Genomic DNA, 24,238 nt, shown 5'->3' with positions numbered 1-24,238 from the left:
CGCCACACTGCCTAGTGGTGGGATGGGCACTTGGCCAGGGCTGCCTGACTTCCAAGTCTCAGCCTCTTCCCTCTCCACCCTGTTGACTCTTGTTCATGTGACAATGTTTAGGACATAAAACACAAGCAGGTTTAAGACCCTCTCACTTGAGGTGAGCCCAGTTTGTCCTCCCTTCACATGGGGGTGGCATTTGCCTCCATGCGTGAGTGCATTCACAGCCTTGGCATCTGGCAGTGCTCTCTGCACCAGGAACTCAGCAGGATGTGCCTCCCACCCTCCTACCTGCTCCTGACCCCTTTGTCACAGTCATATCATCCCACCCAGGACAAGCAAGTATGAGCGTCTGGGTCTGCTTCACATTCAGGTGTAGGCACACTACTCACCATCCCAGGGCTCATGCACTGTTACATACACCACCATGTTCTCAGCACTCCCCGGCAGGAACCGTTGATCAAATGTGTAGAGGTGACGACATTTTGAAGGTAACATCAGTTTCCTTCTCAGGAGTGTTAGGTGACATATCATGACAGCAACAGACTCCTTCCCTCTAACTTAGATACCCTGACATACTCAGTGAGGGGTCTCGTGGGTGCCATCAGCCTCTGGGCTCTGGCTGGACCCTGGACAGGGGCTGCTTGGTCAGCAGGGCCATTTTGGTGGGAGATTGGTGTCCTCCAGATGTCTCAGCTTCCCCTAAGCCCCTCTGGGGACAGCTCAGCACTCTCCCCTTCACTGGGATAGCACCTGCAAGTGGCAGGGACCACATCGGTCCCATCCATCACTGCATCCCAGGCCTCAAAGGTGCCTGCCCATGCTGGGTGTGCAGTCAACATGAGTACATGCAGGCAACGTTAGTACATGCAGAGAGCACAGCACATGTACCAACCTAAGTGTAGCATTAGGGCATAGGTTGGTGTTTCTGCTTTGCCACTTTGCACCAGTTAATAAACTTACCTGATATAATCTACAGTCTCAATTCCAAAATCATAATACTGTAAGTTCTGGGGGATTAAATAAGGTAATTCGGATGATATACTACATGCTCAATAAGGAACCGCCAGTGTCATGGTTAGCTCCAAGTTCACTCAGCAGAAAGCACAGGCACTTGTACTTTCTAGCGTGGTGGCAGCTGTTGAGGTCAGTCCCCAGGGTCAGAGTTGATGGCTCTTGACCGATCCTCACCCTTTTCGCTCTCCTGTTTGCTCCTTATATTTTCCTGCTTTTCCTTCTCTACTTCCTCTTCCTTTAAATGTACTGGTAGCTGCCTCCTCTCCTCACAGTGTCATTGAGCAGCAAGATATGAGGGGTCAGGGATTTTGATAGGAGTGCATTGAATTTGTAGATTGCTTTGGGTAGTATGAACATCGTAACAATATTTGGTCCTTTTATGTATGAACATGAGATGTCTTTCTGTTTCTCTGTATTTAATTTCAGCAATACTTCATAGTTTTCTGTGTACAAGTCTTTCCTCTCTTTGATTAAATTTATTCCTAAATATCTTGTTCCTTTCGAGGCTTTTGCAAATGGAATGATTTTCTTAAGTTCATTTTCAGACTGTTCATTGTTAGTATATCGAAACATAACTGATTTTTGTGTGTTCATTTTGTGTCCTGCAGCTTTGCTGAATTTATTTTTCTTTTGACAGTCATGTGTGTGTGTGTGTGTGTGTGTGTGTGTGTGTGCGCGCGCGTGTGTGTGTGTGGAGTTCGTAGGGTTTTCTACATATAAGATCATGTTATTTGTAAACAGAGATAGTTTTACTCTTCCTTTCTAATTTGGATGCCTTTTATTTCTTTTTCTTGCCCAATTGTTGTGGGTAGGACTTCTAGTACTATGTTGAATAAAACTAGTGAGAGTGTGCATCCTTATCTTGTTTTTGATCTTGGAGGAAAAGCTTTCAGTGTTCCCCTATTGAGTATGATGTTTGTTGTGGGCTTTTCATGTATGACCTTTATTATGTTGAGGTAGGTTTCTTCTATTCCTAGTTTTTCTAGCTTTTTTTTTTAATCATGAAAGGGTGTTAAATTTGTCAAATGATTTTTCTGCATCAATTGAGATGATACATGGGGTTTTCCCCTTCATTGTGTCGACCAGACATTTTTAGGAAGTCAAATTATATGAAAATTGAGAAGTGTTACTGATGTAGCTTTGTTCATCCTTTAATGAATTGACAAGTCAGGAGATGGACATTTTGATATTGATATTTAAGAAGTCCTAAATACCCAGCTCTGGCACAGACCCATGACTCTCTTCCTCTGTTAAATATTTCTTTGTATTTTTCCTGTCATGTCCCATTATGTGCTGTATAAAAGTGGTAAATGTTAACTGGTTAATTAAATATTTGAGCCCTCTTTTTAAGTGTGAGGATTCATACTAACTGCCAATAAGAAATAACTTTCCAAATAAATGATGAGTCAGTATGTGTTGGATAGAGTACCCCATTTAAAAGTCACCATTAGACACAATTAAGGAACAATGACCATTTATTTTATTTCCATGAAGAGTCGGAGATGTTTTATTTAGGAAGAAGTCTAGTACTTATGGATGAAATGATAATAATATCTAGAATGACTTGCTTTGAAATACCTACTGGGAGAGGGAAAGGAAGAAGGGATGAAGAGGAAACTAGAGTGACCGTATGTTAAGTTCATTATATATTCTTTGTACTTTAGTATCTGTTTGAAATTTTCATGATAAAAATTACAAAAAAGAAACACTGTAAATCAATGATGATGTGGCTTTATATTGAAATATTGTAGCCATTACAGTAGCACTTAAGAAAAATTTTAATGATGTAATATAAGTAAGAAAATCAGGAAGTCTGTCTTCCTAATATGGTGTGTGTGCATGTACTAATGTTTGCATAGAAAAAATATTGGAAGGAAATACACTGAAACATTAACTGTCATCATCCTTGGTTGATATGACCATGGGCAGTTTTCTCCTCTGTATCTTCTAAACTTTCTACAGTAAACAAGAAAAAAAACAATTTCTGAAAAAAGAGGGAGAAAGGAGCCAAATCTGCATTGTGTAAATTGGTGAAGCATTTGTTGCAGTTATCTGTTTTCTATTAAATCACTCTGGTCAGGGATTAAATAAATGCCTGTGTGGTTACTCACCTTGAGCTGTGGACATGTTTGGGGATGGACTGCCCTGTACTCTGCCTGGGAATCTATCTTTGCTGGGTTAAGTGTGGGCAGGAGAGGTCATGGGCAATAGCAGTCACCACCACTGTTTTATTCCCTGTTAACTTCAGTTACATGCTTCCTTAACATGCATTTCCATCTAGTTTTAGTGAGCTGGACATGATCTCCACGAGGATGATGGACTTTAAGCTTCGGGAGGCCGCCGAAGGCCTTGGGGAGGACAGTTCAGGTAAGGCCCTCACTTCCCCTGCTTTTCTCTTTTAGGGGACATTATATCCTCAGCTGAGCTAAATTCCAGGCCCATGAATCACCATCTCAAAACATGTCCTAAGAGTTACTCAACTGTGCGATTGGTTTACTATTATTCATATATTGCTATTCATGTCCTCATAGAGTTGAGAAATTGACATTAAAAAACATTAATTTCACCATAATGTCCTTTTTCCACAGATTAGCTATTTATACTCACCTGGTTTTGGTAACAAAGATCTCTCTCTCTTCTTTAAAGTCAAAATGCTAGTGGTCATTTTTTTATATACATATAGTTCAGGAGGAACAGCTTTCAATAATATTAAATCCTAGCTGCTGTTAGCTTCAGATGCTAACCTCATTTAAGACTCCATTTCATATTTATAGGTATATTTTTCTTATTATTCCATATTAAAACTACTTTTTCTCTGTCACATTTCAAGAGATACAAAAAAAAAGAGATATAATGTGAGGTTTTTAAAATTAACCCTGAGGAAAAAAAATGAGTTTTAAAATTTCTCATATTATGGGATACTAAATTATTACTGTTTTTAACAAGTAACTATTATTTGAAGAAGTAGTTCATTAGCCTGAAACAACTTCCATAAATGCTAGGTTGGAGCACTTATAGAGGTCACCATGAAGAATCAATTTTAAAAAAGAGAGAAACTAAATATTCTTTTTTTTTTTCTCTCAAATAATAATGAGCTAAGTTATTCAGACTAACCCCTTCCATTTAAAATTTAAAAATTCTAGACAGGACTACAGCCATTCCACCCTAAACATGCCCAATCTCATCTGATCTCAGAAGCTAAGCAGGGTCAAGCCTGGTTAGTACTTGGATGGGAGACCACTCAAGAATACCAGGTGCTGTAGGTGTTTAAAAAAAAATTCTAGATAAGAGTGTTCTTTAAAAAAAAACTTTTTAAAAGTAAAAAAGAATGAGGCCAGAATTTTTTTAAAAAATGGTAATCCAGAGAGATAAATGAGCATAGAAGTGACTTTTGCCCTTAGATCATCTATTAATCTTGGAAATTTTGAATCTCATTTTTATGTCTTCATGGAGTGGGAGGTAAGGGAGAGGGTCAGAATGAAAGTACAGGCCTCGTCAAGGTGAGCCATCTAACAGAAGACCCTCCTACAATAAGCTGGGAAGCCAAGGAGCAACAGAATCTGAATAAGTGTGAACCAGAGGTAAATCAACCCTCCTGCGGATTTGTAGCTTGAATTTGCATTCCATGGGTACTTCTGAGAATTTCAACCCTTGAACTTCATCTTAGTATTTCTAGCCTGGATGTGACGCTAGGTACCTGGTAAAAGCAAACAGCCTTCTCTAAAGTAAGGTGCCTTCTAACTAGACTTCAAGTTATTACAGAAAATAATATTTTCAGTACTATGACAAACATGTAATCAGTGATAACCAGGTATATAAGGCAATAAGGCACCATCAATGAGAACCAATACATATGGATTGAATTGTAAGCCTCCAAAATTCATACATTGAAGTCCTGATCCCCAGTATCTCTGAATGTGACCTTCTTTGGAAATCAAGTCTTTTCAGACGTAGTTAATTAAGATAACATGCGGTTATACTGGAGTAGGGTGAGCCCCTAATCTAATGTGACCAATGTCCTTACAAAAAGGGAAATATGGACACATATACACACACACACACAGGGAGAATACCATGTGAAGATGAAGTCAGAGACCAGGGTGATGGCATCTACAAGCTAAATGTTGCCAGCAAACCACCAAAAGTTAGGGGAGAGACATGAATAGATGTCTCTATTGCAACTCTTTGAAGGAACTAACCACGCCCAAAACACCTTGATCTTGGACTTCTAGCCTCCAGAACGATTGTGAGACTATAACAAATCTATTGTTTAAGATACCCAGTTTGTGGTGCCTTGTTATGGCAACGCTAGCAACTGATACACAGCAGAAACAAGGGCAATGGACACACAAAGGCACCAAATATCAGAATTATCAAATATGTGCTATAAAACAAACATATACCCTATGTTTGAAGATAATAAAAGTTTGAAAATATCTGGGAGAAACAGGGAACTATAAAAAGTGTTATAGCACCCAACCAGTGCTATAAAGCAAGATAAAGAAATTAAAAGGGATACTGATGGAAAGAGGAAATAAAACTATGATTATACAAATTGTCAAAAAAGTACCTAGAACTCTCAAGGAACTTTAGCAAAGTTGCACTATACAAGGTCAGTATTTAAAAAAATCAATTATATTTTTATATACTAGCAATGAACAATTAAATAATTGAAATTTTTAAAAATGCTGTTTACAATAGCACCCATAAAAAGAAATACATAGGTATATATCTAACAAAATGTATACGGGATCTATATATGGAAAAATATATTTTTTAATTGTTTAAATTAATCAACAAAGACCCATGTATAGGGAGAGATATATTATGTGTTATGAACTGAATATTTGTGTCCGTCCAAATTTCATATGTTAAAATACTAACCCTGCAGGTGGTGGCATTTGGAAGTGGGCCTTTGGGAGATAAGTAGGTCTTGAGGACAGAGCCCTTATTTGTGGAATTAGTGGCCTTACAGGAAGAGGCCAGAGAGCCACTTGCTCTCTTTCTGTCATGTGAGGACGTGATGAGAAGTTGGCAGTTTGCAACACGGAAGAGGACTCCTCACCAGAATTCCATCACCATGCCAGCACCCTGAACTCAAACCTCCAGTGTCCAGAACAGTGAGAAATAAATTTCTGTTATTTATAAGCCACCCAGTCTGTGGTACTTTATTATAGAAGCCCAAACAGATTAAGATAACATTTTGTTTTGGATTAGAAGACTCAGTATGAATAAGATTTCATTTCTCCCCAAACTGAACTACAAAATGATGTATTGGTACATGTGGGGTACAGTACAATGTTGATAAGTCAGCAATGAAATGGAAGGGCACTGTTCAATATTCTATAGCAAGAATATTGACCAGTAATCATTTATTTTATTTCCATGGAGAATCAGAGAAGGAGACAAGTCCACATGGATGAAATGATAATCATCTGAAATGATTTGCTTTGAAATAACCTGGCGAAGATGAAAGAGAGCAGGGGTAAAGATGAAACAGTTAAAATCCCAGCAAGATATTTTTCCAGTGTTGACAAGCTGATTTGAAAATTTACATGAAAGAGCAAAAGAACTAGAATGGCGAAAACATTTGAAAAAAGAACAAAGTTAGAGGGCTCACATTACCTGATTTCATGACCTTCTTCTGTAAAGCTATAGTAATTAAACCAATGGGTATGGAGGATAGATGCAGAGACACAGATAGGAGAAAACAGAGTCTGAAACTAGACCCAAACAAATACGGTTAATTGATTTTTCTTACAAAGATGTAGCAATAATTCAATAAATAAAGAATTGTTTTTTCAAAAGACGGTGCTAGAGAAATTGAAATTTATATGTAAAAAAATTGACACATACCTCACAGATTATACAAAAATTAATTTAAAATACATTATAAGCATAAATATAACAGTATAAAACCTTTAAAAGAAAACATAGGAGAAAATATTGATGACTTGGGATTAGGTAAGACTTCTTAGAGATGACATTTTTGTCTCTAAAAGAAAAGTTTGATAAATTTGACCTCATCAAAATTTTAAACTCTTGTTCTGTGAAAAACACTATTAAGAAAATAAAAGACAAGTCAAAGACTGAGAGAAATATTTGCAAATCACACTTGACAAGAGATTTGTATTTAGAACTCTCAAAATTCAACAGTAAGAAAATAAACAACCCAATTAAAAAATAGGCAAATAAAAGATACTTTAAGAAGATATACAGATGGCAAATAAGCACATGAAAAAGTGCTTAACACTTACAGTCATTAACCAATGCAAATTTAAACTACAATGAGATACCACCATACACCTATTAGAATGGCAAAACAAAACCACACCCGACAATAACAAATGCTGAGATGTAGAATGACTGGAGCTCTCATATATTGATGCTGGGAATGCAAAATGATAAAACCATTTTGGAAAATATTTTTGCAGTTTCTTATAAAATTAAATATACACTTAGTTTATGACCCAGCAATCCCATTCTTAGCTGTTTAATTAAGAAAAATGAAAACTTATGTTACATAAAAACCTATAGCAACTTAATCATAATTGCTAAAAACCGTAAAGAACCCCAATATCCTTCAGCTGGCCAGTGGTTAAACAAAGTGGTATATCCATACAATGGAACAGTACTCAGCAATAATAAGGAACAAACTATTGATTGATGTAGCAACATGTATGAATCTCTTACGACATTGTGCTGAGTGAAAGAAGCCAGAATCAAAAGGATTCCTACTCTGTGAATCAATCCATATAACACTCTAGAAAAGGCAAAACTAGAGGAACAGAGAATATATCAGGGGTTAAAGACAGGGGAAGAGTTTGGCTACAAAAGGGCATCATGAGGGTTGATGGTACAGCTCTGTGTCTTAATTTCGGTGGTGATGATGCAACTCTGTGTACATCAAAAAGACTGAGTTTTACTGAATATCATTTTTAAAATAATGTTTTAAATGAGGTACCAGATTTGAAAAACAATCAAATGAGTTTTCTAGAAATAAGTATTTTATTACAATTAAAAACTCAGTAGTGAGTTTAATAGCAAATAATATCAGTTCAAGATAGATCACAAGAAAGCATACAGAATATAGCATAGAATGGTAAAAAAAAAGGACAATTCAGAAGAGAGGACAGGAGGAGTAGAGATAAGTGAAAGGGCATAAGATACATTTGAGCACAGTCTCAGGAAAAGAGAGAATAGTTGAGAATTTTCTGGAATTGATTTTTAAAAAAAGACCCAGTCCACAGATTTAAGAAACCTGATAAATCCCAGGAAGGATACATAAAAGAAAATTCACATAGAGTGGAAAATATAGAAAATCAAAGATAAGAGAAAAAATCTTAAATTAGTCTAAGAAAAAAAAAAAAACAGATGACCTGAAGAGTACAAAGAACTGATGACTGACTGCAAAACCTCATGAGAAGCCATAAAACAGTGAAACAATGGCTTCAATATTATTGAAAGAAAACCTTAGAAAAAAATAATTGCCAACCTAGAATGTTATACCTAGGAAAATATATGTTTTACGAATGAAGGAGAAATTAAGCCATTTTCAGAAAAACAAGAATCGAGTTTGTCATCAGCAGACCTTTACTAAAGTAGATTCTGAAGGAATCCGCTTCTTGCAGAAGGAAAATCATCCTAGGTGAAAGGTCTAAAAGAAGGAACTACGAGCAATGGAAAAGAGAAACAAGTGGATGCATCTAAATATACATAGAATGATACCTTTTGGGGTTTTTGTAAAGATCAGAACAAAAACAGTACAGCATAAAAATAGGATTAAGGTAATCTAAGTTTCTTGCCTTGTCCTATAGTAGAATGTGTAGTATGATTTCTAGGGAAAATCCCCCCCCCCCGCAAAAAACAAACAAACAAACAAAAAAAAAAACAAAAAAAACAGATTAAGGCAAAGTTTACAAACTAGAAGTGGAAAGAAATGGAATAATTTTTTAAAGTCAGTTAATCCAAAAGATGATAAGGAAATTAAGAAAAAGCACCTAAGACAATAGACTTGTTTTTATTAACACATTGGTAATTACAGTGAGTATAAGTAGACTACTTACATTAATTTTCCAGTTAGAAGTTAAAGATCATCCAATTGGATTTCTAAGACTCTAATTTTCTTAAGTATAAGAATTCAGAAAAGTTAAAGATAAAGGATAGAAAAACATGTACCTTGCAAACACCAGGCAAAAGGAAGCTGGCATCACTATATTAATAGCAGTCAAAATAAAATGTAAGGCAAAAAGCATTACTAAAATTAAAGAGGGCATTTCACAAAAGGTTCCATTCCCCAGCAAGATAATAAATTTATCTTTCTATTAACTACATAATTTTAAAAGCTAGAGTAGTTATATAAAGATAAAATCTACAGTGAACTTTTTAATACATCTTATCAGTAATTGATAGAACGAGTGTATTAAAAATTAAAGATACAAACTATTTAGACAACACAATTTAAAAAGGCCTTGTCCTAACAGAAATATATTAAACATTGAAAAATACATTATTTTCAAACACATTAAGAACATTTACAAATTTATGGTATACCATAAAGCAAGTCTCAACAAATTTGAACAGATTCAAATCATACAGGGTATATTCTCTGAGTACAATACAATTAAGTTAGAAATCAGAAAGAGAAAGATAAGAAAATCTTCTAGTGCTTAGAAAGTCCCTAAAATTAGTAAAGCTGCCTAAAAATTAATAAGCTAACTATTCATCTCAAGTTTAAAAATATAGCAAAGTAAACCTGAAGAAAGCAGGTGGTAGGAAAGGATAAAGATAAGAACAAAAATTAATACAATAAAAAACAAACATTTAGTAAAAAGAATTATCAAAGCCAAACGTTTTTAAGGCAAATAGAATTGACAAACCTCTGATCAAGGAAAAAGGCAGAGAGGCACATATAATTAATATCAGGGCTGAGATAGAGAACTTTATTACAGATGGTGTGGATGATAAAATATTAAGAAGATGTGATTAATATCTATATGCCAATAAATTAGAAAATCTGGAAAAAATTGATTCCTAGCAAAACGTAACTTAATAAAACAGATTCAAGAAACAGAAAACCTGTAGTGGCCCTGTCACCATTAAAGAAGTTTAATTTAAAAGTTTCTGTGTCATAGACTCTCGTTGAGAACTGTCACTTAACAACATAATCGTTTTGTGATTATAAAGGTAAGGAAACTTCCACTATGAAGTTAAGAAGATTTTGCTGTAGCACCAGATTCCCTCTGGGCAAGGATTTACTCAATTATGGAAAATCCTAGTAGATAATTTTAAGAAATTCTCTACATTAGGGCAAAATCATATATATTTCCCAAGGAGGCATTAATATAAACCAAATATAAAGACTCCAATTTTTTTGTTTTAAGAATTCAGCTTATTTACTTATAAAACAAATTGTTTCAGCAGATTTTCAGGGTATATTAGACAGCATCCTGGTAACCTACAATGTGGCATCCTTCTATTATTAGTTCTTGTAAATTCGGAAGGAAAGGGATAACTCTGGACTGAGCTGCTATTGTGAAATCACAGGATCCCGGATATGACAGTTTGAGGGTGAGAATGCAGGAGACAGCATGCTTAGTTGCAAGTGCTGTGAAATTGTAAGGTACGGGAAGCATGGTAGAGTCAGGCTCAGTGCCGCTACCACCATTTGATGACTTTTCTCACCCAAAGTTGTTAGCTCATCACTGCCCTTGGGATTCTCGTGAGCACCCCTGGTCCATGAAGCCGCCTCCCCAAACTGTCCTTGGTGTTCAGGGCTGCGCTAAATGAAGTGCTTAAGATTATTTTGAAAAACAATTTGGGTTATGACATGGCCTTTACCTCATCAGGACTTCCTGCTTTTGACTATGTCTATTTCAGAGATTAAAGTTTGGTTTCAAGCGAGAGGACAGTTCCTCGTGCTTCGATTCTGTGATCTTGCTCCAGAGCTTTCTTGGTTGGTTCTTTTGTTAAATGTCCAAAACAGACAGAAATCAAGGTTTCTTTCCAGGTGTGCAGAAGTGGTACCCCAGGAACTCCTCAGTAGTAAAAAGACCTGTCAAGAGTGAGTGAGGCATGGACAAAAATCCTGCTTCCCCGCTTCCCAAGCTTGTCTCACACAGGCTTGGTAAGTGCTCTGTGCGTTCCTTCTGCACAGGAAAGAAAAAATCAAAATTCAAAACATTTAAGAAGTTCTTCGGGAAGAAGAAGAGAAAGGAATCACCTTCGTCCACAGGAAGTAGCACCTGGAAGCAAAGTCAAGCAAAGGATGAGGTCGTCGCCATGGAGTCAAGGGTGGTGGGCTATGACTCAGAGGATGAGCTAGAGTAAGTTGCTTGTCACATCCTTAGGGCTGGTATTCTGCAGTGGGGCCTGTGCGCCTAAATGCTCTGTAACTTGCTGGGTTTCTGAGCCTGATTTCTGGGTTCTCCAACTGATGTTGTGCCTTCTGTCTTTTCATACATGGGGGTGGAGAATGTTGGGAGGGAATTATTAGGTGCCTGCCATGTGCCAGGTGCTGCATATATTAAATGTCTGTGGTCACTGTGGGACAGGAAGTAAAGTATACCACTTTACAAACTAGCACACCAAGCTTTAGCAGAATTTTGGAGAACTTGCCCAATATCTGACAGCTGAAAGTAGCATGATTAGGATAAGAGCCCTGATTTATTTGACCTAAAACTCTTTTGAAGGCCTGGATACTATACCAGAAAATGTTCAGGGTTAGCGGGTAGGGGGCTTTTGCCGTTCTGTCTTAGAAAAATCATACCAGAATACTGTTGAGAAGAACAGATTCTGTAAGTATGAAACTTTGGGGAAGTCTAGTGGAGGAATCCTTATTTTTAGAACTTGTATTTCACCAAAATATAGTTGCAATACATATACTCCAGTTATTCTAGCAGTTATATCTGTGAGTAAAAGAAAAGAAAAGACCAGGTGTATTGCCATGCCGACTTTTATGTTTCCTTCTAAACAATTTTGGTCCTTTATTTGAAGATAAAACTCTTCAGAGGCATAATGACCCTCAAGATTGGGGAACAGGCCATGCTGAGGTAGGGTCATGGACTTCAGCATCCAAGCGATGGTGTGCTGTTCCCTCCACCCCCAGCACCACTCCTCCCTCCTGTTTCCAGCCTCCTCCCTGGTTTTTAAAGGAGTAGAAATTACACTGACCACTTGGTGGCACCAAATGACTGAAGAGGAAAGATTTGAGTGTTTCCTTAGTATTTTTGTTTGTTTTGTTTCCGGTGGTAGCAGGATGCTCTCATTGCACCTTGAGAAGCATGGGGAGGATGGACTGAACACAGATTTTTAAAATCAGTGTGCTCCAAACTCTTGGGGAGTGAGATGTTATCGTGATAACAGCACTAATTAATACATTTCCTCACTGGGCCAGCTCCCGGGAAACTGTAACCCTCACCTCACCCACCCCCAACTCTTGAACATAATGTTCTGGTCTTGGGGACAGAGGCCCAGGCAGGAGTATGTCAGGTGGAGTGAGCGGGTGCAAAATGACCTGTTCGTTTGTCCGTCTCCTGTCTATCACTGGAGCCCAAGAGAAGGTGGGAACAGTGTCCTTTTCATCTTTATATCCCCAGCACCTAGCAAGGACCTGGTCCCCAGTTACTGGTAAAGTTTTGCTGGATCGATGCTCAGAAAGGAAGCTTGAGGGTGGAATATAACGAGGCCCGGGAAGTACAAATAAGGTTTTTTAGAGAGCAGAGTGGTGGGGAGACGGGATCATCAAGGCACCCCTTAGCCTCTGGTAGTCTGCGTGTCTTCTAGCTTTGCAGCAATTTTTCATCCATCACATGTTAAAGCTTAGGGGACCCGTGGGTTTGAAAAGCTGACCCCATCTGTGTCTGTGTGGTTATGCCTCTAAGTCTCTTAATCTATAACAGTTCCCCCTTCTCCTTTGTTTAATGTCATTAATCCTTTGGATGAGCAGGGTCATTTGCTTTGCAGAATATCCCGCTTTCTGGCTTTGCTTTCACTTAGTATGATAGAGCTCATTCTTATATTCTTGGAATTTCTTGTAAAGTGTTAAGGGAATCTAGATATTTGATTAGATTTAGGTTCAAGATAGTACTGGATACTTACTGTCACACCACATCTCAAGGCACATAACTTTCTGGCTGTCCCACTTCTGGGGGCTCTGAGACTGAGCACTGGCCAGGGCTCCTCGCTATGATTCCTCCAACAATGGCTTTAACACCCATTGTGCATATCCATCATTTCATTGCAAAATGGTGGTTTTTCTAATTCTGTCATTCAGTCTGCATGTGTCAGCTGGAATTTTTCTATGAAGAAACTCTTCCCTTTATCAAGGCCTTGGTGGCTCTCAAATATAGTTTGTACAGGGGAGGCAGGATAGTATTTGGAATAATGATTTCTTTTTATTGATTCACCGTCAGACTCATGACCTGCTACCCTAGCAACTCCCAACATTGACCAATGAGTTTTGGTTTTTTTATTTGGTTTCTTTCTTGAATATCGTTATGAATGCATGAATTTTTATATATTTGATTTGCTTTAACCCATGACAATCTTTATTCATTTTTATCCTCATATCGTCCCATCTTATGCTATTGGGAGTTACTTTAAATTATCTCTTGGGTTGTTTTGACATGACTCCATTTGTCTTTGAATGCATTTTTGCTTTCTTACACAATGAGAAATCTTGGGTTCATTTTGTACATTTCCCACCCTAAACTTGTATTCAGCCATTTCTTCATAGGGTTCTAGTTTCTTTTGGTGTGACATAATTTTGAGAACCACAGTCTGGTCATCAGGGATGATGATTGCTAGTGAGTTGGCTGTCCACTTCTTCTAGACCTCACCAGGACATATAGCTAGGAAAGACGCTTTATTTTTAAAGAGAAATATAAAGCATTCATTTCCAGTTTAAATTTAATAAGACAAAATTTTTACTTCTTTGTTTTAATTCACTTTTTTTTTTATTGCAAATCTTGATTCCGTATGATGTTAATAAAATTATTTATTTTCTTCATTGTATAGTACACTTACAATCATTTTATTATCCTCCTTTCCCACACAGAGTTTATGTACTATAAAGATTGTTCTGCACTTTTTTTAAAAAGCAGTATTGCTACTACTAAGCAATTTGATATCTTTGTGGTTTTTGTTCTTAGAATTTTTCCTGTTATAGATATAGAGTCAAAAGTTACTTGGATGTTGAGTTAGTCACTTTCCTCTGTGTGGTTATACCCACAACCTAATATAAAACTAGGCTTGTTTCTGGTTGTTTTCTAGTTTTAGAGATTGTTTTATTTCCATTTTTGTTTGCTTTTTGTCTTTTGACCATGTAAACTGTTTACATAGCTTTCAAGGCAAAGTTGTAGGTATAGGGTACCTTGGCACCCTGTCTCCCATCTTGTTCTCTCCTTCTCCAGAAGGAAATCAATTTTGTTAATTCGTTACTTATCCTTTTATTTTTATTTTTAAAAATATAAGCACACACATCTATTCACATATGTTCATATATATTCATTCGCACATCGAGCTGACACGCCACAAACATTCCGCGCTGTTTTATTTTTTCCTTAGTGTAGTCTGCTGCTGCCTGTGTACAGTTTACAGACATCCTCCTCACTCACTGGCCCCCATATCCAGTTCCATAATTTATTCAGACACCTCCTGAGGGATGTTTGGATTGCCCCCAGTGCTTTGCTCCCATAAGTGTTGCTACAGTGAATGGCCTTGTGTTTCTGCGGAGGCCTTTTCACGCTGTATCAACTCCCAGTTTGGCCCAGAGGAGGCCTTAGAGCAGTGATCATAGTTTCCAAAGGGTGTGGCCACAGGCAGCCCATTGAAGGTGGGGAAACCCAGGTGTGCCTATGACCTTTACGACAAGAGCTGCCATTGTGGGAGGGCCTGCCTGGTGCTTTCGCTTGGCCTGATTCCCTCCCAGAAATGTGAGGACACACCCTTCTAGAACCCTGGGTTCTCCACTTGCAGGCTCATTATTGTGGGCTAGAAAGAAGTTAGACAGCATCACTAGCCAACGCAACTACATCTGCAGTGCAGCAGGGCCATGCCTAAGAGTTCCTAATGCCTCACGGAGGTCTGGATCCCCGGGACTGGGTGGCAGAGGAGGGTCATGGTGCACGAGATGGCCAGTCTGCAGGGAGTGGGGAGTGCTTTCCTTCCTTCATCATCGGGTCTTAATCACCTCCTTCCACCTATTGTTCAGACACTGCTGCTAGGAAAATGTGACAGCTAACTCCCACGTCCTCTTAGGACATTTTACGAATGTCCTGTGGGTGCAGTTCCAAACTGGGGGCTTGAGCTCGGGCCTGGGGAAAGGGCTGGGACAGTGATGACAGAAGGGCCCACCACCAACACTCCAGTACCTAGGTACACAAGTTGGGTCACACAGATGATACCAAGTAATGAAAAGGGGATGTGGCTTTGCAGGTAGCAATTGTCATTTCAAACCCAGCCGTGAATGTGCATTTCAAACCTTCTTGTGAGGGCACCTCTGGCGGTCTGGCCCTCAGCCCTCAGCCCACCAAGAGGCTACGTGTTTGCCCACAGCAGTGACCTCACGCTCCTGGGCAACCCTGCCAGCCAGTCGAGGCCCCCATCTGGGACCTCATACCATATCAAATCTCAGTTTTTCCATTAATAAAAAGAATACTCACAATCTTCAGCTCTGTTAGAAAAATTCCTGTCTCTACAACACTCCTCATAGTTGACTGTGGTATTTGACAAGGTGGGGATAAGCCAGAGTCAGGACCAATTCAAAAATAAATGCAGTCGAGGGCTTATGGTACCCGGGGCCATCAACCCCAATGCCCCTTGCTGTTCATCCTGAGGAACCTGCTGAGAGGTGACGTGAGCAGAGTTTCACAGTGTCTCTTTCATTCTAGGGAGTCGAGGGGTGCTTTAGGTGGCCGGGCCCTCTCACACGACAGTATTTTCATTCCCGAGTCGGGACAGGACCCTACACGGCCTGTGAGGGTGTTTTCCCAAGAAAACGTTTGTGATCGGATTAAGGCTCTGCAGGTAAACTTTTCCCTGGCAGTGACACTTGTAATGTATGTTGCACACAAATCGAGAGGTTTTAAAACCATTTCCACTGCTTTATCTGATATATTTTGGGGTATAATTGCATGCACATCACAGCTCTCCCAAGACAGTCCAAGTGAGTTATGACTGGACCCTATCACATTCTAAGTTATAAACGCTCATTTTCAAGGCTGTGGCAGCCGTTCTTTGGATTCAGTCCCCTGCCCCAGGTGAGAGTGTTGAAATATCTCCTGAATGAATGAATTGGGGCAGGAGGGTTTGTTGATAAAAGTCACTGATGAAAACAAGAGCAAATATTCTTTATTCTAATCCAGTTAAAAATACAGTGTAATGTGAAAATGGGACCACCACCTCCAGGCTGCCTTACTGCCAAGCGGGGAGATGACGCCGGCATGAGTTCCGAGGACGATGGTCTACCCAGGAGCCCCCCGGAGATGTGCCTGCTGCACGATACCGGTCCTGGCACAGCCAAAAAGGCAAGTGCAGCCTACACCACCTACACCTCCGTCCACACCCACAGCAGGAGCAGCCGGGGCCTCTGGTGGCCCCTATGCTCCCCTGAGATTCCCATGCCAGGTGTGGCCAGGAGGTAGTCCTGCCCAGGGCACTGGAGCCCACAGTTGATATTTATTTTCATTCTTTGAGCAGAAATTCAGGTCTTGTTGGGAGATAAGGTTTGGGTAGCATTCTTCGTAATGGCTAGAGGTCTGATACAATCAACCCCAGACCTTGTTTTTCCTGTCTGAGCAGATGACCAGAGCAGCATCCCTTCTCAAAGAGTGAAACACCTTTGTGTCTGTTCTCTGTTGTCATGACACTTGACCGGAGGACAAGGGAGTGGTGAACATACTTGGCTTCATCTAGGCTTCCACGTCTGAGTGGAGGGTAATTTGCCCTTGCTGGGCAGGGGGAGGAGTGGTAGGTGGGGTGTCAGTAAACGGGGCGGCAGGGTCAGTTCCACAGGCAGCAGCAATGTGCATGGCCTCTGCAGGGTGGGGAGCTCATCCCGAATGCCGCCTTCTGTGGGAACCCACGAGGAAGCACTGAGCTCCTTCCCATGAATGAACAACATGGCTCACGGTGCTGCCATTTTAAGTCCATTCGAGGTATTTGTGCATAAATGATTATTTTCCCTTCTGGACAAGCAGCTGAGGGTTGGTTAGACTTGGAGTTATTCACATTATGCTGAGGACTGGAAAGCAAACAAAGGCCAGAATCCATTGTTTATAGCCCCGACCATCCTTGGAGCGGTCACTTCTGTCCTGGTCCAGGGCTTTTTGCAGTGAAATCTCAGGGCTTCGTTGTGACTCAGTGTCTTGCAGATTCTGTGCTACTCTGAAATATAGTCAGTAGTCACTTCAGCCTGGCCACCCAGAGTCCCCCCTGCAAAGACGGGGGAAGGAATATCTACCCAACTTGTGAGCACTCGTGGGTTCCCAGGGGGTCACTGATGGAGGGGAATGGGAGGGACTATGATGTGGCTAAGCATAAACGTGCCCCAGGGTTGGAGGTTCACCCCAACCTGGCTAGAGAACTGCTCTGTCCAGAATTCTGCTTTGGAGTGAGCCTGACCCTGCTTGCTCCATGAGCAGTATCTGAGGACAGTGGGCTACCCACACCCACTGTCCCACCTGGAGGACGAGGAAGACAGGACAAGGAAGACATTCCCATGTCCTGGACTTCAAGCCAGGCTTTCACCCGTTAAAATACTGGAGGGGAAGTCGACAGGCTTGTGGCCACTGAAGGTATAATTACTATGTGACAGACATATCTCGCACCCTCAGGTGCAGCTTCAGGGTCCCCAGCCTCAGGTTCAGATGTGACTGTGTATGTTTCGGGGCCATGCTGTGGGGCAGATGTCAAACTCACCCCCATTCCATCCCATGGTGTGCTCTGATGTGCAAGAGCACTGTGTTTCTCTGCGTTTGGCTAGGACACACGGTGTAGAGGATAGTTTCTAACTGCATCCCCTGGGTAGTGAGCCTAGCTCCAAACCCATGACACTGTGATGCTCAGATCCCACACTTAGCTGAGCGGAGGCCACTTGTGTCAGTGAGACTGGCCTCGTCCTTCTTAACACCCCTCCCATGGGGGCGATATTATTTTTATTTTTAATGTTCAGAGATTTAATCAATTGTTGGGCAATATGAACATTGCACTAGCTTCATAGGCAACCAGAATTTGAGCCTTTAAGACTTAAAAAAAAAAAAAAAAAACATAATCTTTATCCTTAAGGTTTTGAAGACACAATGATTGTATTTGTGCCCTGAACGTATTTTGGGCACAGTGGATAGATAGAGAGAGGAACAATGCACCCTTTAAATGTGTTTATATAACACATGGTATTTAATACAATGGTGCCTTAAATCCCAAAAGGATAGGGTTGTGAGCTGTTTAATTTTTTCCTGCTGTGACACCTTCCACAGGCACATGTGCTGAACAGAGAAACTTATTGTGAAAAAAAGGTATTCAGAAACAATATCTGATGTCACTGCCAAGGTGCTATTTCCTGGCAGAATGAGTTTTTTCAGGAAATACATGGAATGACTTTTAAAATTTTTATTACCACATGAAGTAGCAACTGATGAAACTTAATTTGGTGATTTTTTTTAAGGTAAAATTACATCTTGCTAGTCTTAGTCTAGGTTTGCTGCCATTAAGTAGGGAATACTGGGTAGAGAGTGACAAAATGGCAAGTCTCTTTGCTCTGGGAAGTGAGGGCAGGTCGATGGAGGGGACACAGAGCTGGTGGCAAAAAATGCACCTACCACTACAGAGCAAGCCTGAGGACGGGTTCCGTCACCTAGTCCCTGTCCTCAGAGAGTTTGCGAGAGAATCAGATGAGAGCAGGTAGATCAGTGTCTGTCCTTCCCTCACAAGGAAAGGTCAACTGGCTCCTGTCCCTAACAGCACCCCCAGCCCCATCCTCCTGCTTCATGTCTGCTGCCTGTTCCTGCGGGCACAGTCCTCAGCCCTCCCCCCAGTGGCAGAGCCCTCTTTTTGAGGATAAACACTGCAAAGCTGTTGTCATTCAGCGTCACCCCACCCAAAACAGCCTCTGAGCCCCAGGGCCCTGGGAGCCACATCCCCCAACATGGGGCCACTGTTAGATTTTTAAATCACCCACTTTCCAGAGTCGTCCAGAAGCACAGATTTCAGGAAAAATTGGGTAACTGGGAGCAAGCAGTGCTGGTGCGCATGGTCAGATGCTGCCAGTCGCAAATAAAAACGTCATCACTTTTCTGCCCCTTGGCCGCACGGCCCCCGTGCCATCCTGGCAGCTATATCACAATTAAAGACCCCTGGTCCTGAAGGGCTGGTATCTCCAGGCCCCAAGACCTCAAACCACAGTGCAGACTGAGTAGCAGGAGCTCTTCCCTGGCAGGAAGAGCCACTGTGACAGCCAGCGCAGGGGGTGCACAGAAGTGGCTATTCAGTGTCTGGGCTGTGGAGCTCCTGGCCAGTACTCCCAGCATGGGGGCCATTGTGGAGGCCAGTGTGGGCCACACTGGGACCATCAGTTCAAGCAGCGCAAATGCAGGGACCCAGGTGGAGTGGAGCCAGGGTTATAACAGGGAGACCAGAGGCCCATTTGTCACAGAAGTGACTATTCTCATGTGGTGGACTCACTGCATTTGCAGAGCAACTCATCTTGTCTGTTCTCTTGAGTCCCAGACAGTCAGGAAAAAAAAGAAAAACAAAAACAGTTTTACCAAGTATTTATATACACTGCTCCTCTAGACAAGACAGAAGTGAAGGGTTCTGTGTGGTTTTGAAATGTACCCACCCTGCTTGTGACCACTAAGGAGGACTACCTGGGAAGGGTGTCACTGGTCCAATCTAAGGCAACTTCCAGAGAAGGGAAGCCAAAGCCATGGTACAGAGGAAGCCGTGACTAGGAGTCCTGTCCGTGATTTATTTTAAAAATAATTTTTCTTGCTTTACTCCTATAATAACCAGTGTAGCTAAAACAAGAGGACTAAAATAGATTATGTCCACTTATGACTCTTTTCCCTCATTTTAGTAAATGTCTTCCCCCAGTTGACAGGAATAAACTTTACGCTTGCATTAGAAAATATAAGAAAACTTTATGTGAACAGGGAAGCTGTGTTTCTCCCTAAGGCAGTAGCCTTGGCAGAGATGGTCCCTAAGTCAGAGCCAGTCTCTCTAGCAGTGTCATCCTTCTGGCTCCCCTTGAGTTTAGCAGAGGTTACTGGGTACTGCTCTGTGTGGGGCTCCAAGGTTGTGGAAAAGCAGGTGAGCAAGACACCCCACACCCTGGAAGCCCACTCATTCCTGTGTCTTGTTCACTGCCTCCCTCCTGAGTGCTTACTAAACCATTGAGATGCATAAAATTATGGTCTTAAGTTAAAATGTAAGCACGACATCACCACACACCCATCAGGATGGCTACTATCAAAAAAAAAAAAAAGACAGAAAATAATAAGTGTTGGTGAGGATATGGAGAAATTGGAACCCTCATGCACCACTGGTGGCAAAGTAAAATGATGCAGCCACCATGGAAAACAGTATAGAGGGTCCTCAAAAAAAAAAAAAAAAACTAAAATTACCATGTGAGCCCACAATTCCACATCTGGGACCCAAAAGAATTGTAAGCAAATTTCCAAACAGGTATCTGCACACCCATGTCTATAGCAGCATTATTCACAGTAGCTAAATGTGGAAGCAACACAAGTGTCCATACACAGGTGACTGGATAAATAAAATGTGGTGTATACATCCAGTGGAAAAGCAAGGAAATTCTGTCACATGCTACAACATGGATGAACCTTGAGGACAAACATTATGCTGAGTGAAATAAGCCAGTCACAAAAGGACAATACTGTATGAATCCTTATTTATGAGGTATCTAGAGTAGGCAAATTTGTAGAGACAGAAAGTAGAATGGGTGGGTACCAGGGGCTGGGCTAGTGGGAAGTTCATGTTTAGTGGGGACAGAGTCCCAGTTTTACAAGAGGGAAAGTTCTGGAGATGGATGGATAGCTACAGTAATATGAATGCCTTTACTACCACTGAACTATACATTTAAATCATTAAAATAGCAAATTTTATGTGTGTTTTACTACAGTAAAAATAAAATTGAAGATGTGGTTCCATAGTGTAGCAGTTAGCACTTCTACTTTATACGCAGAAAGTCCTGGGTTTGCATCGCACTCCGGTGGATTCATGGTCCATGGTCTATGGCCATTCCACCCTGAACAAGCCCAATATCTGACCTCAGAAGCTGAGCAGGGTCGGGCCTGGTTAGTACTTGGATGGGAGACCACATAGGAAGACCAGGTGCTGTAGGCATAAATAATAATAAGTAACAAAAAAAAATTGGAAAATAAGCGATACTACGTAAAGCTGATACTAATATCAAGCACCATGCTAGAGTGGAAAGTTGGTTGGTTGGTGTGTAAGTGGCAGGGCTGTGACTAAAGCCAGCAGCTCCCAGGTTCTCTCTGCACCTCGCACCTCTTCCATGCTGAGTTTGCTCATGGGGCACAGTGGGTGCCCCCACTGCCACTTTATGCTGACAAATGTCCTTGCAGAACACCCACTTAGACCTCTCTCGGTGGAGGAGACTGCCTAGTTCAGTGGGCAGGGAGGAGTCTTAGGGTGTTGCCATGACGACCAGAATCTCCTTCCTCCCTGGCAACACCTTAGCCCTTGGCTGTTAGTCACTCTCTGCTGAGATATCAACTACTGAAATATTGTAACTTCACAGATGGTAACTTAAAGCCACATTTCTCCAAGGGAATGAGTGCCTGAAGGTACAGAACCCTCCTAGAATTGATGACAGACTGCTGAGCAGTGGGCTCGCTCAGCACATTTTATGCCCCTGCCTATAAGTCATGCCGCTGGGCCACCCTCTCAGCTTCCAGAGACAGGACCAAGCCCACCTGCCCTTGTAGAATGCAGGCTGGCCTGTGTCACCAGAGAAACCAGCTCTTGTCTGAAGAGCTGTGGGAGGGAGCAGGCAGTTGTCCTGCTTGGGGTGCCTGGGACACAGGTTCTCCAAGGGTCGGCCCAACACTTAAGCCCCCTAGCCATTCTCCTCCAGACCCTCCCTGTTGAGAGTCAAATGTGAAACATGTCCCCTTAGGAATACAGTGAAAGGAAGGAGCTGAAATGCTGGCTGCCCCATCTCGAGACTCAGCACTTGCTGTGTTTGCTTCTTGTCTCCTGAAGGTCTCTTTAGTTTCCTCTTCACGGCCACCATCTCCAGACCAGCTGTCTTCCAGCCACCTGAACAACATGCCCGTCATCAACGTGGACAGCAGCATGGTGCCCGTGGCCGATTTCAGTTATCCCCCAGAATTCTCTTCATGCCTGGACAACTCTGCAGCTAAGCACAAGCTCCTGGTTAAGCCCCGCAATCAGCGGTCAAGCAAAATGAGGCGGATGTCTTCGGTAATGGGGCTTCCCTTCCACTTCCAGCCACTTGCCCCTCTGAGAAAACACCAAGGCCCCATCACCTGCCATAGGAGCTGGGGTTGTCTTTTCAACATAAATCAGATATGTCTCCCTCCTGCTTAAACACTCCATTCATTCATTCATTCATTTGCTCATTCATTCATTCATTCTGCTCTGAGCTGTTAGACTTGCCTTCCCGCTGCATTCAGTGTGAAGCCCACACTCCAGGCCCTATCTGCCTCTAGACTTCCTCTTACTCTCACTTAACACACTTTATCCTCCTTCCTGCATCTTGAGCTCCCCAAGCTGCCCCCAACCTCAGGCCTTGTACCTGCTATATGTCCTGCTCAAGGTGCTATTCTCTTGACATCAGAGGGCCTCTCCCCTCAGAGGCTTACCTAAACCACCTCTTCACCACCATGTTCACTTCCTTCCTAGCACTGGCCACATACAGATATGAGCTTCGGAATGTATGTGCTCATTTGTTTACTGCCAGCCTTCTCTGAGACTTTGTCCCAGCTGTACTTCCAGCCCTTGGAACAAGGCTGGCCACAGAGCTGATGACACTCAGTAAACATTTGTTGTATGATGAATGAATGAATGAATGAATGAGTGAGCAAGTGACAGAAGAAGAAGCTGAACCACTAGAATGGAGAGCTGCCTTGGGGAAGGGCCTGCTTAACATCAGGGTACCTTTCCCCTGTAAGGACACACTTCTCTTTTCTGCCTGGGGTGGTCATCAGCTCTGGGTCCTGGGAACCGAGAACTTGCTGGTGGAGTACTTTGGCCTCAAGGTACCAGGGGTTAGAGGTCTCCATGCAGTTGGTGCCTTCTGCCCTGCCTGGTGGCATCTACAGTATGTGATCCCTGAAGGAGCTTAGAGGCAGGGAGTGGGCCAACCTTGCCAGAGAGCACAACAGTGCTGAGAAAGAGATGCTCACATGCCAGCATTCTCTGGAAGGCCCACCTTGCTTCCTTGAAGATAAGATTATGGGTGTTGATGAAGGACCCAGGACAAACTAGGTGCATCAGCTGGAAACAGTGGCCCGGGCCTTCTCAGGGTGCCAGGGTCTCCCCGAGACTGGGTTTTCCTTTGGGAATGTGGGAAGTGTTTTTGCAGCTTATGCCAGAAGGCGTGGCATGAGTTTTAAAAGGCTGACTTTTGAGCAGACTGATGCTGGAGAAAGAAGCGAGCTTGTGGTTACCTTCAGCCTAATGTGCCCTTGTGCAAAGCTGGGACCAGGGTACATCTGCAAATGCTCACTCACCCTGCACACTTACACTTAAAGGTCCTGAGCTGTGGTGATTTGGCATGGCCCTGTAACTCTCACCTATCTGTGTTCCTGCTGCATGGAACCACAGGACAGGGACAAGCCAGCTCCCTCTGGCCCTCGAGTCCGGGATTTGTTCCCATGGGGAAGTCTTTTGCCATGGCAGAAGCCTGCATAACCAGCCACAGCCAAGCCAGGACTTGGTGGCAGAGGGAAGCCAGGCCCCTGCTCCAGGGGGAAGTGTAGTGTCCCTTCCTTGTGGCCCCTGGACAGAACTGTACTCCTCTTTTCCACTTTCGAACTTGACTTAGCTCTTGAGCCATATTTTTAAAATGACAGGAAACCTGATTTCGTCAATTCGGGTAAATAGTGTTTCCTTGATTTAAACTGTCACTTCCATATTTCCCTTCCTCCTTTCCTTTCCCTTCTTGGTAGAAAGCAGCATGGGTATGTTAAGTTTTTGGTGGTATCTGTATTTTTCTGACTGG

At 41.9% G+C, this 24,238-nt stretch overlaps 1 protein-coding gene and 2 pseudogenes across 10 annotated transcripts in view; all 3 read left to right on the top strand.

Annotated features, from left to right (window-relative positions):
• CRACDL (CRACD like) overlaps nucleotides 1-24,238 on the top strand; it is a 99,978-nt gene that overhangs the window by 53,735 nt on the left and 22,005 nt on the right. For 9 of the 10 annotated variants that reach the window (XM_036224457.1, XM_016143041.2, XM_036224459.1 and 6 more), the window contains 5 exons: nucleotides 3,290-3,375; nucleotides 11,165-11,333; nucleotides 15,900-16,035; nucleotides 16,374-16,535; nucleotides 22,255-22,476. In XM_036224457.1, coding sequence (XP_036080350.1) covers nucleotides 3,306-3,375; nucleotides 11,165-11,333; nucleotides 15,900-16,035; nucleotides 16,374-16,535; nucleotides 22,255-22,476 — 759 coding nt within the window. In that variant the 5' untranslated portion in view covers nucleotides 3,290-3,305. Of the gene's footprint in view, nucleotides 1-3,289; nucleotides 3,376-10,908; nucleotides 11,334-15,899; nucleotides 16,036-16,373; nucleotides 16,536-22,254; nucleotides 22,477-24,238 lie in introns of those variants that run through there. The other variant, XM_016143044.2, reaches the window with a different exon arrangement.
• Nucleotides 4,156-4,274, top strand: LOC118606324 (annotated as a pseudogene).
• On the top strand, nucleotides 21,257-21,372 carry LOC118605719 (annotated as a pseudogene).

The sequence above is a fragment of the Rousettus aegyptiacus genome, unplaced genomic scaffold (genome assembly GCF_014176215.1).
Source record: "Rousettus aegyptiacus isolate mRouAeg1 unplaced genomic scaffold, mRouAeg1.p scaffold_m13_p_7, whole genome shotgun sequence".
Taxonomy (NCBI): domain Eukaryota; kingdom Metazoa; phylum Chordata; class Mammalia; order Chiroptera; family Pteropodidae; genus Rousettus; species Rousettus aegyptiacus.
Note: the sequence above shows the minus strand (reverse complement) of the source record. Positions and strands in the feature narration are given on the sequence as shown.